Here is a 13,329-nt window from a genome sequence, read left to right as displayed (position 1 = left end):
TTGAACAATAAGGCCTAAAGTTTTGCCAATGGAACATTAAAAAGGTACTTAAGAAAGCGTGTAATGAAGAAGCCTTTGAAATTTTGGAGTTTTGTGACTAATAATTTAGCTAGCTACTAATCTCCAACAAAGTTGTACGTATATATGTGGCATCATCAAATTCAAACGAGGTTAAGTCATTACATTAGTGTTATGCATACCTTGATTATACCTTTCTACAAAGGGAGCTACTCAAATGAAGATGCAAAAAACATCTTTTTATGAAGATGCTTTGTATAAAAGTGTGATTTATTGATTTGGCCACACTTTAAATAAAAACAACACTTTTATAACATATCAAAATCTAACCCTACACTCCATCATCTAAGGGTCAAAAAGAAAAATCATCACATGAAGATAATTATAATATCTTCATGGGAGTACCCACCTTCTACAAATTAGATACTAATGGATGCATTTTGAAGCAACTTAAAACAAGGGTCAATTCTTATGTGAATATACGTGATGTTTTTTAGGATAGTGGACATGAATCCTTTTACATCTTTCTGTAGAGCCTATAGTATCTGCCAAAAATGTGATCAATCATTATATTATTTGAAGTCAAAGCAATATGATGTTGTGCTAACGACATAGATTGAAACTGAGTTGGACATTTTTTTTTTTGGTTTCATTTTCCTTCCTTAAGCTTTTTTATTTTAATTTTCATGCATTATTGTTTTTTTTTATAAACAACCAATAAATATTGTTAAATTTTTGGGAGAAGAAGAGCAGAATAAGAAGATAATATTATATGAAGTTGTTGTATTAAAGTTGTTTTACATTATACAAAAGTGATGATATTTATAAAGATACTTTCAACTAATCTCATAAATATTTATCTATTAACTACTAGCTATTACTGACTTAACTCTTAACTACTAACAATTTTAATAATATTTTAATAAATATTTCATTTCCACATAATTTTACACTAATTATGCATAGTAATTCAACAAAGTTATTTATTTTTCTACCTAGGAAGCAACTATATATATCGCCTTGCCATAGTGTCAATTCCATAATCGACACCAAAAATTAAAGCAAATCATGAAGTGCCACATTTCACTGTGTAGTTTCCAGAACTTCATGATTTTGTGACTGAATAATATCGTCCAAATTCTTTCACTCTTTTTCCCCATGTTCCCCACTTGGACCCTCTGGGAAGTGTTGCTGTTTTGATAAATGCAATTGATTGATTTCATCACTTTTTCTTGTATTATCCTGGCAACTTTTTTGACAATTCTTCTATCCTTTCTGAGCCTGTAGAATCCAGTACAATTAAGATGGTTGGTTGCAATGAAAAAGAACAATCATAATAAATATCTTATCCAGATAAATGATTCTGATAAAGGGAAGACACATTTTTCACATTATTTTAAAATCAGATTTAAATTCAAGTCTTCCTTACTAATTGATTGTATTAAAAATTTAAAATTTAAAAAATAATAATATAAAATTATTTTAATAATAAAAAAAAATAGTCTAACTGTCTCTTATTTTTTTGTCCAATTTTAGGAGTGAAAATATTTAAGAAAATAAAAAATAAAAGTTATGCGTTAATAATAATTCAAATTAAATTATTAGTGCTTGTACTAGCTATGCATATATAGCAGTAGAGGATCTTTTTATGATTCTTGAAAGTAAAAGTATAGGATATGCCAATAATAATTAATTATTATATTTTAAACACATATATAAAGAGATATATTCAGAAAATATATTTATAAAGATATTTTTATTAAACAAAATCATAAAAAAGACATTTTTATTAGACACATTCACAAAGACACTTCCATTAAACACAGTTATAAATAAGAGTTGGCAGAAGTTGGCAAAAATGTTGTTGATAACGTAGCGAGATTGTCCTTCAAATTCATCCAATGGCATTTTGATAAGTGTTATGACGTGAAGTTTTAAACCCCACACTTTTAATTATTACAAATCATCTATTATAAACATAGAAGATTTTTCAATTTTCAGAAGCTTATTTTAAAATAAAAAAATAATAATAACCACAATAATATGACCCACACCCTTGAAAAATTAATTCAACTTTGTGTTGCAGGAGGTATTATAATGCTGATTATTGTATCATAAAAAAATTTCAGTCTGCATTATTTTTTCATGTATAAATATTTGTACCTTAAATATTGCTTTAAAAAGATAGAGTAAAAAAAGTCAATGATCTTGTTGTTGCACCATTTCTTTCTTCTTTTTTCTCAAATGATTCATCACCTTTGTTTAAAGAAAAAAGAGAATATACATGACAAAACCAAAACAAGCTTTTTATGACAAAACCCAAAATGAACATAATCATCTTCCTTCAATCACAATTTACTCATCTTTTGCTCTTTATTAGTTTACTGTTTATGAAAACTTGCATTCTCTCTTCTGCAGAATCACACCTTCCATATATAAATATATATGTATGTTAAATGTGTTACTCACCCATTTATTATATCCGCAGCCAAAATGAGACTTTAATTATCCTACGAATAATATGTTGCTATTTATATAATTTAGTTTTTTTTTTTCGAAAATGATTGGTAACAAAAGAAAATCAACAAAAAAACAGCCATGATTTGTCTTGTTTAGCATTCATTAATTGTTGCGATAATTAATTAATGCTAAATAAGGCAAGTTCTGTCTGTTTTTTTTGTCTACCTCGAAAATGTTTGGTAACCAAAGAAAATCAGCCAAAAACAGCCATAATTTGCCTTATTTAGCATTTATTAATTGTTGCGATAATTAATTAATGCTAAATAAGGCAAGTTCTTACATTTTCACCAAAAAAAAGATAATGTTAGGTAGACAAAAAAAAACAGCCAGAATTTGCCTTATTTAGCATTAATCAATTATCGCAACAATTAATGAATGCTAAATAAGGCAAGTTATGACTGTTTTTGGCTGATTTTCTTTGGTTGCCAAATATTTCCGAATAAGTAGGATAAACTCGTTATACTTATACTTATTAAAAATATTTAATAACCAAAAAGAATTAATCAAAAATAATAAAAATTTATCTTATTTAATATATATTAATTATTACAATAATTAATAAATATTAAATTAAATAAATATTTTTTTGTTTCCGTAACATTATTGTATATTTATTTAGTGTACAAAATATACATTGATATTAATAATCAATAATAATGATAATAGTACCTCTTCTTCTTGACTTAACAACCAATCAACATATATATATAGAAGTGACTTCTCTCTTATATATCATAAAACTAAACGGCTGTGATTGCTTTCAAAATTCTTCTTATGATGACTCCCACCAGCTGATGATTATGGAATTTTGGATTCAGTGTATTTTATAAGAGATTTGCTGATCTAAGACGACCTATATGTATGATAAAATTAAAGTATAGGACGGAAGAAACCTCCAAAATTCTTTTTTTCTTTGTCACTTTTCACAAATGAGTGAACTAAAGGGGTGTATAGAATATAGAACATAGAATATATTTCATGTTCATATACACATTTTTTGAGTCTATATTACTTTTTCTGCATTTTGATTGTTTGTATACAAAGCACGCATGTGGTTCTTATGCACATAAAAATTAATTAACAAAGTAACAAGAGTCAAGAGGCTTAGCATAATTATGATTTATCTCATAATAGACTAATATTTATATTTTTTTTATAATAAAAATAGATAAAGTACATAAAACTAACTTTTTAAGTAGTTAATATATATTAATTAAATTTTATTATAAAAATATTTTTTAATTTAAGTTATTTTATAATTTAAAGTTTAAGATATAAGATTTAGATCAGCCGAAAAATAGTTGATTTTTTTTTTTAATTAAGCTGATAATTCTTTCAAAATTAAACATACAGAGGTTGAAATTCAAGACATTTTATCAATAAAAAATAAACATGGGTTCATTGATTTCTTCTTTTCTATATCATAATCATAATAATATAGATATATGAATGTATGTTGAATATCTTAAATCACACGTGTAGGCGGGGTAGATTATGTAAAATGGAAGCAAATAACTTGCCTTGGTTGTAAAACAAACTGATATATATCATATATGTATATGTACATATACGTATATTTGTATGAAAAAGTATATGGTACTAACATATTATCTGTCAATTTATTACCAATAAATAATAATAATTAATTATTATATTTTAAATATATATATAAAAAGACACATTCAGAAAATATATCTATAAAAATACTTCTATTAAATACAGTTATAAAAAGATATTTTTATTAGACACATCTATAAAAACATTTTTATTAAACACAGTTATAAATAAGAGTTAGTAGAAATTGGCAGAGAAATACTGTAGGTAAAGTAGCGAAATTGTATTTGTATATATAGACAGAAAAAAATAGTATAAATGAATAATTTGAAAAAGAAAAAGAGTGTGTGGCAGCGTATGATGATTACCTTGTGAGTGAAGAAAAAAATAGAGAATAATAAGAGCATGGAGTCAAAGAGAAGACGACAGCAATGTTTCTTATGAAGTCGCTCTCGAAACCGTTTTCTACTGACTCATCAACCAACCAACCCTCTCTTCTCTTTCTTTCTTTCTTTCTTTCATTCCCTATTTTGTAAGCAAACCCCACAACCATCACCATCATCATTATGCCCATCACTATGAATGAAGCTTCTTCTTCTTATGATCTCTCTATAAATCATAATCTCTTCTCTTATCTACAATAGCCAAGGAAGGAAGGAAGCAAAGAAGAAGAAGAAGAAGAAGAATGAGGAAGGGTAGTGAGCAATCATCATCATCGAAAAACAACAAGTTGAGAAAAGGGTTGTGGTCACCGGAGGAAGATGACAAGTTGATGAACTACATGATGAACAATGGACAAGGTTGTTGGAGTGATGTTGCTAGGAATGCGGGCCTCCAAAGATGTGGTAAGAGTTGTCGCCTTCGATGGATCAATTACCTCAGACCTGACCTTAAACGTGGTGCATTCTCTCCCCATGAACAACAACTCATCATCCATTTCCACTCTCTTCTTGGAAATAGGTATCTACTTCTTCATTAATAAACTTATTTAATAAATTAATTTATTCAAAACAGGATAATCATGACACTTAAGCATAAGCAGGAAGTACATCGTACAACTACGAAAAATATTGTGTGTGGCAGAAGGTTAAATTTTAGCCACTGTAACAATGTTTCGTGATAAATAAAAGATATGTTCATTTATTTTTATCACGATTTAGTGTTTGTAGTTAAAATTTGGTGGTTAAACTCCATTTTTGTGGTAGTAGTATGTAAAACACAGTATCATATATATACATGTATAACAACCTTTTAAGGCTTCTCATTTATACGTATATATAATATGACTCTAATTAATAACATTATTTTTAATTATTTGCATTATTAATATTTGAAAATAATACAAGAATTGAATAGTATATAGGGTTCATGCTCCTGAGTTTCTTTCTTAGTACTTATGATGACTTCATATAAATTTCTGCATTTCATATGATTAACCAATCTAAAGGTGAAAATGCTTAATTTTTTGGGTAGGAAAAAAAAACACTTAAATATTTTGGTCATTAATTACTGCAGCATGCCACTATTTTTTGAAGAAATCCTTCAAATGTGTCTGTGTGAAATTTAGCCACTACCTACTCTGAAATTAAATAGGAAACTAAGAGATTAAAGAGTAGTAGATACGAAATATTATCTCTGTATGCGTATATATATTGATAATTAGTTTTATGTCCTTTTAAATTATTATAATAATGTCAACTATATTTTATATGTATTTCTTAAAGACACAAACGATAATATCACTTTTAATTATGTGGTAATCTTATTACTCAAGAGGAGCCTAATAATAAAATTTTTTCAAAAGGTATTTATGCCTTTTATTTCATGTTTAAAAAAATCATGTGTTTTGTACTTTTAATTTTAAAATGTTAAGTGTGCTTTTGAAACTTATTTGTACCTCTAAAGTAAAAAATTTAATATATTAATGAATATTTATATTTATTTTTATTTTTTATTATATTTATGTCTATTAAAATTATTTTAAATATTAAAATAAATTTATCAAATATATTTTTTGTAACATGTTTATTAAAATTTATTTTTATTTTAATTTATCAAACATAATTATTTAATATTTTTAAACTATTTTTAAAAATTAATTTAAATTTTTATTTTTAATATTTTATATTTTATAATTTTATTAAAAAACAATAAATATAACAAAATTTTAAAAATAAAAAATACTAAAATTAAAAAAATACAAATACAAATCAAACACATCCTAAATTTTTCAAATGCCACCTCAATCTTATAAAATGCTTTAATTGAAAGATAAAATTAAATAAGAAAAATAATATATACGATAAGACAAGTAGTCTTCGGATGTCAAAATATATGATCCTGTGTATATATTAGTCCAAGAGATAAGCCACAAATGTCAAAGTTGAACAATATAAATACATGCACAACATGCATTAATTAAATTAGGCGGCTCCTTCTAGCTTGTAGTGTATAACATACCCAAGAATGAATAAATAAATAAAATTTTATTCGCGTTATGGTTCTTTTGCCTCTTGACTTCGAGTTAAAGATACTCCAGCTCTGTATCATTAAACATAAATAAATAAGATAAAACTCACTTGCAATTATTTTAAAATAAAATTATTAGTTAAGAATATTAAATAATTTAATATATTTAATTAAATTATTATTTAATAATTTTTAATTAATAATTTTAAACAAAAAACAACTGCATAAAAAATGATAATATAATGCGTTAGTTATTATATTATATTATGAAAAAAATTTAGAAAATTAACATTTTTATTAAAATTTGTTCAATATTTAATTAAAAAATGAATAATTTTACATCATTAAATATAATCTCATATTAATAAAAATATTAATAATAATTAATTAAAAAAAAGTTTAAGAGACCAATAAATTTTTTAATGGATAGTCATCAATTAGCCATTATTAATATTTTTAATGGTGTGATATGATATTTAATAATATAAAATTATTTATTTTTCTTTTGATGATTAAATACTAACTAAATTTCAATAAAAATACTATCCTTAAACTTTCTCGTTAATTAATAACTACAACTCACAAAATCTATTCATCCTTATCACTCCTCTTATATTATATCATGGTCTACCTTAATAATATCATATGTTATGTAAATTATTATTCTCTATTATTATTACTGACATTTAAACATGCATGTTAAAGATGGTCACAAATAGCTGCGCGTTTACCTGGAAGAACCGACAATGAAATCAAGAACTTTTGGAATTCAACAATCAAGAAAAGACTCAAGCAGCAATCAACTACTTCACCAAATGCAAGCGATGATCATGATTATTCCTCTTATGACCCTAACAACAACAACAACATTGTAGGAGGAGGAGAAGGGTTTAATAGTAATTCTACTACACAACAATTTCATCAACACCATCTTCATCTTATGCCACTAGTGTTCAATTCTTCTTCTTCATCATCATCATCATCAATGCAAAACACAGTTCTCAACACCCTAATTGACAGGTTGCCTATGCTAGATCATGGTCTTAACATTCCAGCAGCTAATGGATTCAACAACAAAGGCTTTTATGATTTGGAAAATGGTGTGATTGGGAGTCTAGATAATAATAATAATAATAATAATATTAATAATCTTGTTGCTGAAGAAGTAGTAGTAGGGGATAATACTAATACTAATACTAACACTTTTTCTGACCATGATAATAACCTAAAAGTGTTGGAGAGTGCCAATTACTTTGATGACATAAACAGCATTGTTAACAGCTGCAATAACAACAAGATCATGAAGGGTGGGGTGGTGGAGAATTTGTTTCATGAAGAGTTGACCTTGGGAGAGTGGGACTTGGAAGAATTCATGAAAGATGTTACATCTTTTCCCTTTCTTGCTGATTTTTCAAATTGATGATCCAAATCATCATTATTGTTTCATCTTACTAATTAATATAGCTAGGCACAATCAATCCTTGTAATATTTGTAGGTTTGTGATTATTATTACTGTACCTCATATATATATATGATGATGAGCAAATTATTCACACATTAAAAAGCCAAGGCAGCTATGAAATAACTCAAATAAAAAAAAAAAAAAGAGTTCATATTATTATGAAATTGAATAGTAGTAGTCAATAATTACAAGAATATTTTGTGAGTCATTGTAATATATATTTCTAGATGTATGTATGTGTACAAATTAAAATGGTTCATCATGCATTAGCGATAAGTTTGTTATTCATTAGTTACTTTATTTGTTTGTATTAGTAACAATTCTCTTCCCACTAACCACCCCTTTAATCTCTTTTTGAAGCAACCATCAGATTTGCGTCATGGTTGTGTGTATAAACTTGATGAATTACTTTAATTAATCAGTGTTACTTACTAGCTAGGGACTGTTCAAGTAGTTAATTTCAACCGGACTATTATTATTATTATATGAAAGTTAGTTTAGGTTAACACGGTTGAATTCCAACAAGAGTAATTATTACTTCATCTTGGTTTTTCAAATTCTAAATAAAAGATAGATAAATATGATAATATATATTGATAAATCATGAGTGCTAACGTTAAATTAGCAATATAAGTCTACTTCCGGATGGATAGTTATCATGAAGTGAATTTAAAGCAACTTAATTTGAGATGACAAGTTGTATGTGCTTATGGACGGAGACAAGAAAAAAAGGATCAGAGAGTGGTTTAAGGTATCATTTTCCATTGGAAAATTAACGTGCCATGCCATAATTAACACGTGTTTATGTCTTTGTGAATTACTTTAACCTACCAACACCATCAATCATGACAGATAATACAGATAGAATGACTAAATTTTAGAGTTTAGACACTGATTTTTATTAAAGTTGTGTTATTATAAGATGTATTTTAGTATGTTTATGTTATAATGATTATGATGGTTTTAGTATTTTGAAAAATAATATTAAAATTAAAATAATATTATTTATTTTTTTAATAACAATTTTTAAAAGATATTACTAAAAAATTTAAAATATAAAAAATATATAATTTTAATTTTAACAGTACTTATATAATTACCATAACTATTATAAACTTAAGCATATTAAAATTCATTTTATTATAATTAGTACTCATTTAGAATAAAATATATATTAAGATTCCATCCAACAATAGAAAAGTAATTGTGATCTCTAGAAACAAAGTACAAATATATATTCTCCTACGTAGCATAAACTTTAAATTAATGAAGAACCAGGTTGACTAATATATATATTCTCCTAAATTTCCATCATTAGCGTATAAATTTTTCACTCTTTTACATGCAAACAAAGTCTCAATGTAATATATTTATTAAATGTATGTAAAGGATTTTGAAGTTTAGAATATTTTTGTCAACTTTGAATATTTTCTATAGCACTAACTATTTGTAAATACTGGTTTTATTTTAAGTATTATGATTTATTAACTATTAGTTTTCATATTCATTTTAGGGATAATTTTTTCCATTTATACAATTTTATTATTTTTTGAAACTTAATTATAAAGAAAGAGGCCAGGTAATTTAGAATTTAAAGAGAAGAGAAATAGTGAGGGTCATGTGCTATTTAAAGTAAAAAAATAAAAAATAAAAAATAAAAAATAAAGTAGCTACTAGAACCTAGTGATTATAACTTTTACTTATCTTTACCTAATAATTTACTTTTGACTCACTTTAATTTATATGCTATAATAATAATGATAGTCAAAAGTTAACACTTAACAGGGTTTGTATAAATAATTAGCTTTTATATATATATATATATAACTTTTAGAATAATGCACATTTGATAATAGTATAAATAACAATAATAATAACAAAGGAGTGTAAGATTTCTCAATCTTTGAAAAATTTTTCACTTCCCTGATTTTTTAGCATTTGGTTATTTTGAACTTGTCATCGAACGAGAAAGAAAGGGTACGATGTCCTAACCCCCCATGCAACTTAACTATCCAATCTCTACTCTAATGTCAAAGTATCAAACACATCTTTGTTATTAATTATTATTAAGGGGTAAGTTTTTTCATGGGACAAAGTATTTAAAGATCTTAATAATAGTAGAATTTAGAGAAAACGGTGATGGAGTGTATTTAAAAATTTGTTTTTTTTTTTTTTAAAATATAGTAATAGCGATAAAATATGCAATAGTTGATGATGGTGCATGCTGACATGATTTTGCTTGTGATTGTGATTGAAACCTATTTTAGAGGAAGTTATTATTAGATTAGATCTCTGTCTTTCTTAATTTATGCTTAAGTTTCATTTTGGGTATATACCTTTATTGAGACTCTATCACCCTAACATGTTATCTCCTTTTTGCAATTAAATTTTTATATTTTTTTAATTAGATTCTTATATTATTTTTAATTTAAAATTAAATTTTTTGTATTAAAAATATTAAAATTAACAGAATATTTTTCTCAAAAAATATATAATCAAAGATCTAATTAATTAGATTCTTAATTGTAAGTACCTTCAATTTATAAAAAATATTTCGTTAATTCTAATATTTTTTACACTAATAAAATCTAATTACAAAATTAAAAATAATATAAGAATCCAATTGAAAGAAAAAAATATAAAAATCTAATTACAAATTTAATAAAACTACAACGGAATAATTAAATCTTTATTTATTTGTAGTTATCATTATTTATAATAATTCACACTCACGTTGTTCATACTTCCTTTGTAATTATGAGATAAATGAACGGAAATCAGAGACATTCACCGGTTGCATGATTCCTTTGTGCAAGAATAATGGAGAAGAATGGTAATGTGTATTGTGCTGTAAGCACTCATTAAGCAGCGTAATCATGATCTTTTTTCTATAATTGCGCAATTGGTATATATAGTGACATTGTTTTCAGGCAACTTGGTTCAATTTCTATTAGTGCAAAGATTCACAATGATGATGAACCACGATCTCCCTTCTGAAGTTGAATAAAACCTGGATCTATTACGTGTATTTAGCTAGCAAAAGTTCACAACAGCATCAGTGGATGAGTATCATTATATGTACAAAAAGCCAAGAACTTCAAACCAAACACATTATAGCCACAAAGAAATCAAAGTAATATCACCAAAAAATTAAAGAATAAAACAGAGAAAACGTCGCCTGAGAGATTCGAACTCTCGCGGGGAAACCCCATGTACTTAGCAGGCACACGCCTTAACCACTCGGCCAAAGCGACAGTTATTGACTTGAACACATTGTTAACTTAACTTCCTTTGTAATAGTTGATGCCTTGAAAATTGAAATAACTAAAGTGGGAAAGTGAGAATTTTTTTTTCTTGAAATAATTGCTGGTAGCATCAACTTTTATGCATGGTTTCTTATAGATAAAGAATTTAATTATTGTGAATTGTTGTCATATATTAATATGTTAATTTTAACTAGAAAACTATTCAGGTAAAGATGCTTATTTTATTTTTTATTAAAGATATTTTTGTGTTATATTTTAAATTTTTAATTGATTTTTTTATGACTTATTTAGTGTTCCTTCTTACATATTATTAAACTTTTTAAAAGAAATTTTTTTTCAAAAAACTGGATTGGGCTAACACAAAAACTAAAAGAGCTTAATTATTAGGTTTTTTTTAATATTATTTATATAAAAGAAGTATGTCACACTAAAAAAGGAAGCAAATCGATAACAATTAGGAGTTCACAAAATCTTTCTTAAGTCCACAAAAAAAAATATTTATATTTGTGTGACATATAAAACAATTACTATATTATTATTATTACATTACATTATGTTATTATTATTACATTACATTACATTATTTGTGTTTTATTATTATTATTATTACATTATATTATATTATATATATATATATATATATATATATATATATATATATATATATGGGCAAAAAAAGTAACTAACCCTATGTGACACTATTTGATGTGACAATTAAAATTTTTTTACCTTAACTTTTTTCTAACAAAACACTTAAAACCCTATGTGAGTCACGGATATTAAAATTTTTTTACCTTAACTTTTTTCTAACAAAACACTTAAAACCCTATGTGAGTCACGGATACCAAATTAAAAGATCAAACTAAGTAAATTAAAACTTTAAAAATTAGATTAAAGCTCGAATATAATTTTAAAATAGAACTTTAACTTATGTAATAATTAATTTAAATGAGAATAAAATAAATCAAAATTTAACATAGTTTTTATCAATGCTTTCAAATTCAACATTTCTATACCAAAATTAACTAAAAATTCTCTTTAAATTGAAATTTTAATGGAATAATAACTTTAATTATCTCAACCAATATCCCAATTAATTACTTTTATTGTCTTTAAAAAAGAAAACTGTATATGAGAAGAAATTAATTAGCTTGTTCACTTTAATAAATAGTTATTTGATTAAAATGAAAGAAACTATTTTTTTAGAATTTTTAAAAATTAATTAATATTATATATTTTGTTACACTACTTCTAGTTATAAAAATTTTATTTATTTTTAATGTTTATATTAAAAATAAAAACAAATTTAAATTTGTAAATTTTAATCTATAATGTAATAATAATATAGTAATTATTTTATATATCGAACGAATATAAATTAGTTATTTTTTATTTGTAAAAATTTATAAAGCTTGAGTCTTGTTATCGATATAATTCATATGATAAATTTTATTCAAAAAAAAAATTATACACACACACACACATATATATATATATATATATATAATAGTTAATCTATTATTTTATATAGTCACCAAAAAAATTTTATTATTTTATATAAACAATTTCAGAAAAAAATCTAATAATTAATTTATTATTTTTTTGTTCTAATCTAATCTAAATATTTTTTATTATTTTTGGAAAGAAAATATTTTAAGAGATTTAATAATATGTGACGAGAAACATCGAATAAGTTATACAAAAACCAATTAAAATACAACACAAAAACATCTTTAGTAAAAGATAAAATAGATATTTTTATTTGAGGCGTCCCCTTTTAACTATTACAGTAGAAGTTGATTTAATTTGATATTATAATTATATAAAAGTATTTTGATCACTGTAAATTATTTTATATTTTATCATAATTCTTAAAAATAAATAATTTAACTCATTTTAGAAACATATAGGAAATACCTTGATTGTTCTCCCAGTTGGCAATAGCAGCTGATCAGCTCATTTTGAATTTAACCAATTTATTATGCTTGGCTTATATATATATACATTTGATTCCATTTTCCAATTGCATTCTTATCATG

The 13,329-nt window shown here is 24.8% G+C and overlaps 1 protein-coding gene and 1 non-coding gene across 2 annotated transcripts; one reads left to right on the top strand and one right to left on the bottom strand.

The window, feature by feature from the left end:
• Window positions 1–4,562: 4,562 nt before the first annotated feature.
• On the top strand, window positions 4,563–8,231 carry LOC112736726 (uncharacterized). Its single transcript, XM_025786292.3, has 2 exons — window positions 4,563–5,052; window positions 7,267–8,231. Exons 1-2 carry the CDS (start codon window positions 4,778–4,780, stop codon window positions 7,979–7,981), a joined length of 990 nt encoding a protein of 329 aa, XP_025642077.1. The 5' UTR covers window positions 4,563–4,777; the 3' UTR covers window positions 7,982–8,231.
• A 2,965-nt stretch (window positions 8,232–11,196) lies between these two features.
• TRNAS-GCU (transfer RNA serine (anticodon GCU)) lies at window positions 11,197–11,278 on the bottom strand. The gene has a single exon. It is a non-coding gene; the product is annotated as a tRNA-Ser (tRNA).
• Window positions 11,279–13,329: the final 2,051 nt, after the last annotated feature.

The sequence above is a fragment of the Arachis hypogaea genome, chromosome 13 (assembly GCF_003086295.3).
Source record: "Arachis hypogaea cultivar Tifrunner chromosome 13, arahy.Tifrunner.gnm2.J5K5, whole genome shotgun sequence".
NCBI classification, from domain to species: domain Eukaryota; kingdom Viridiplantae; phylum Streptophyta; class Magnoliopsida; order Fabales; family Fabaceae; genus Arachis; species Arachis hypogaea.
Note: the sequence above shows the minus strand (reverse complement) of the source record. Positions and strands in the feature narration are given on the sequence as shown.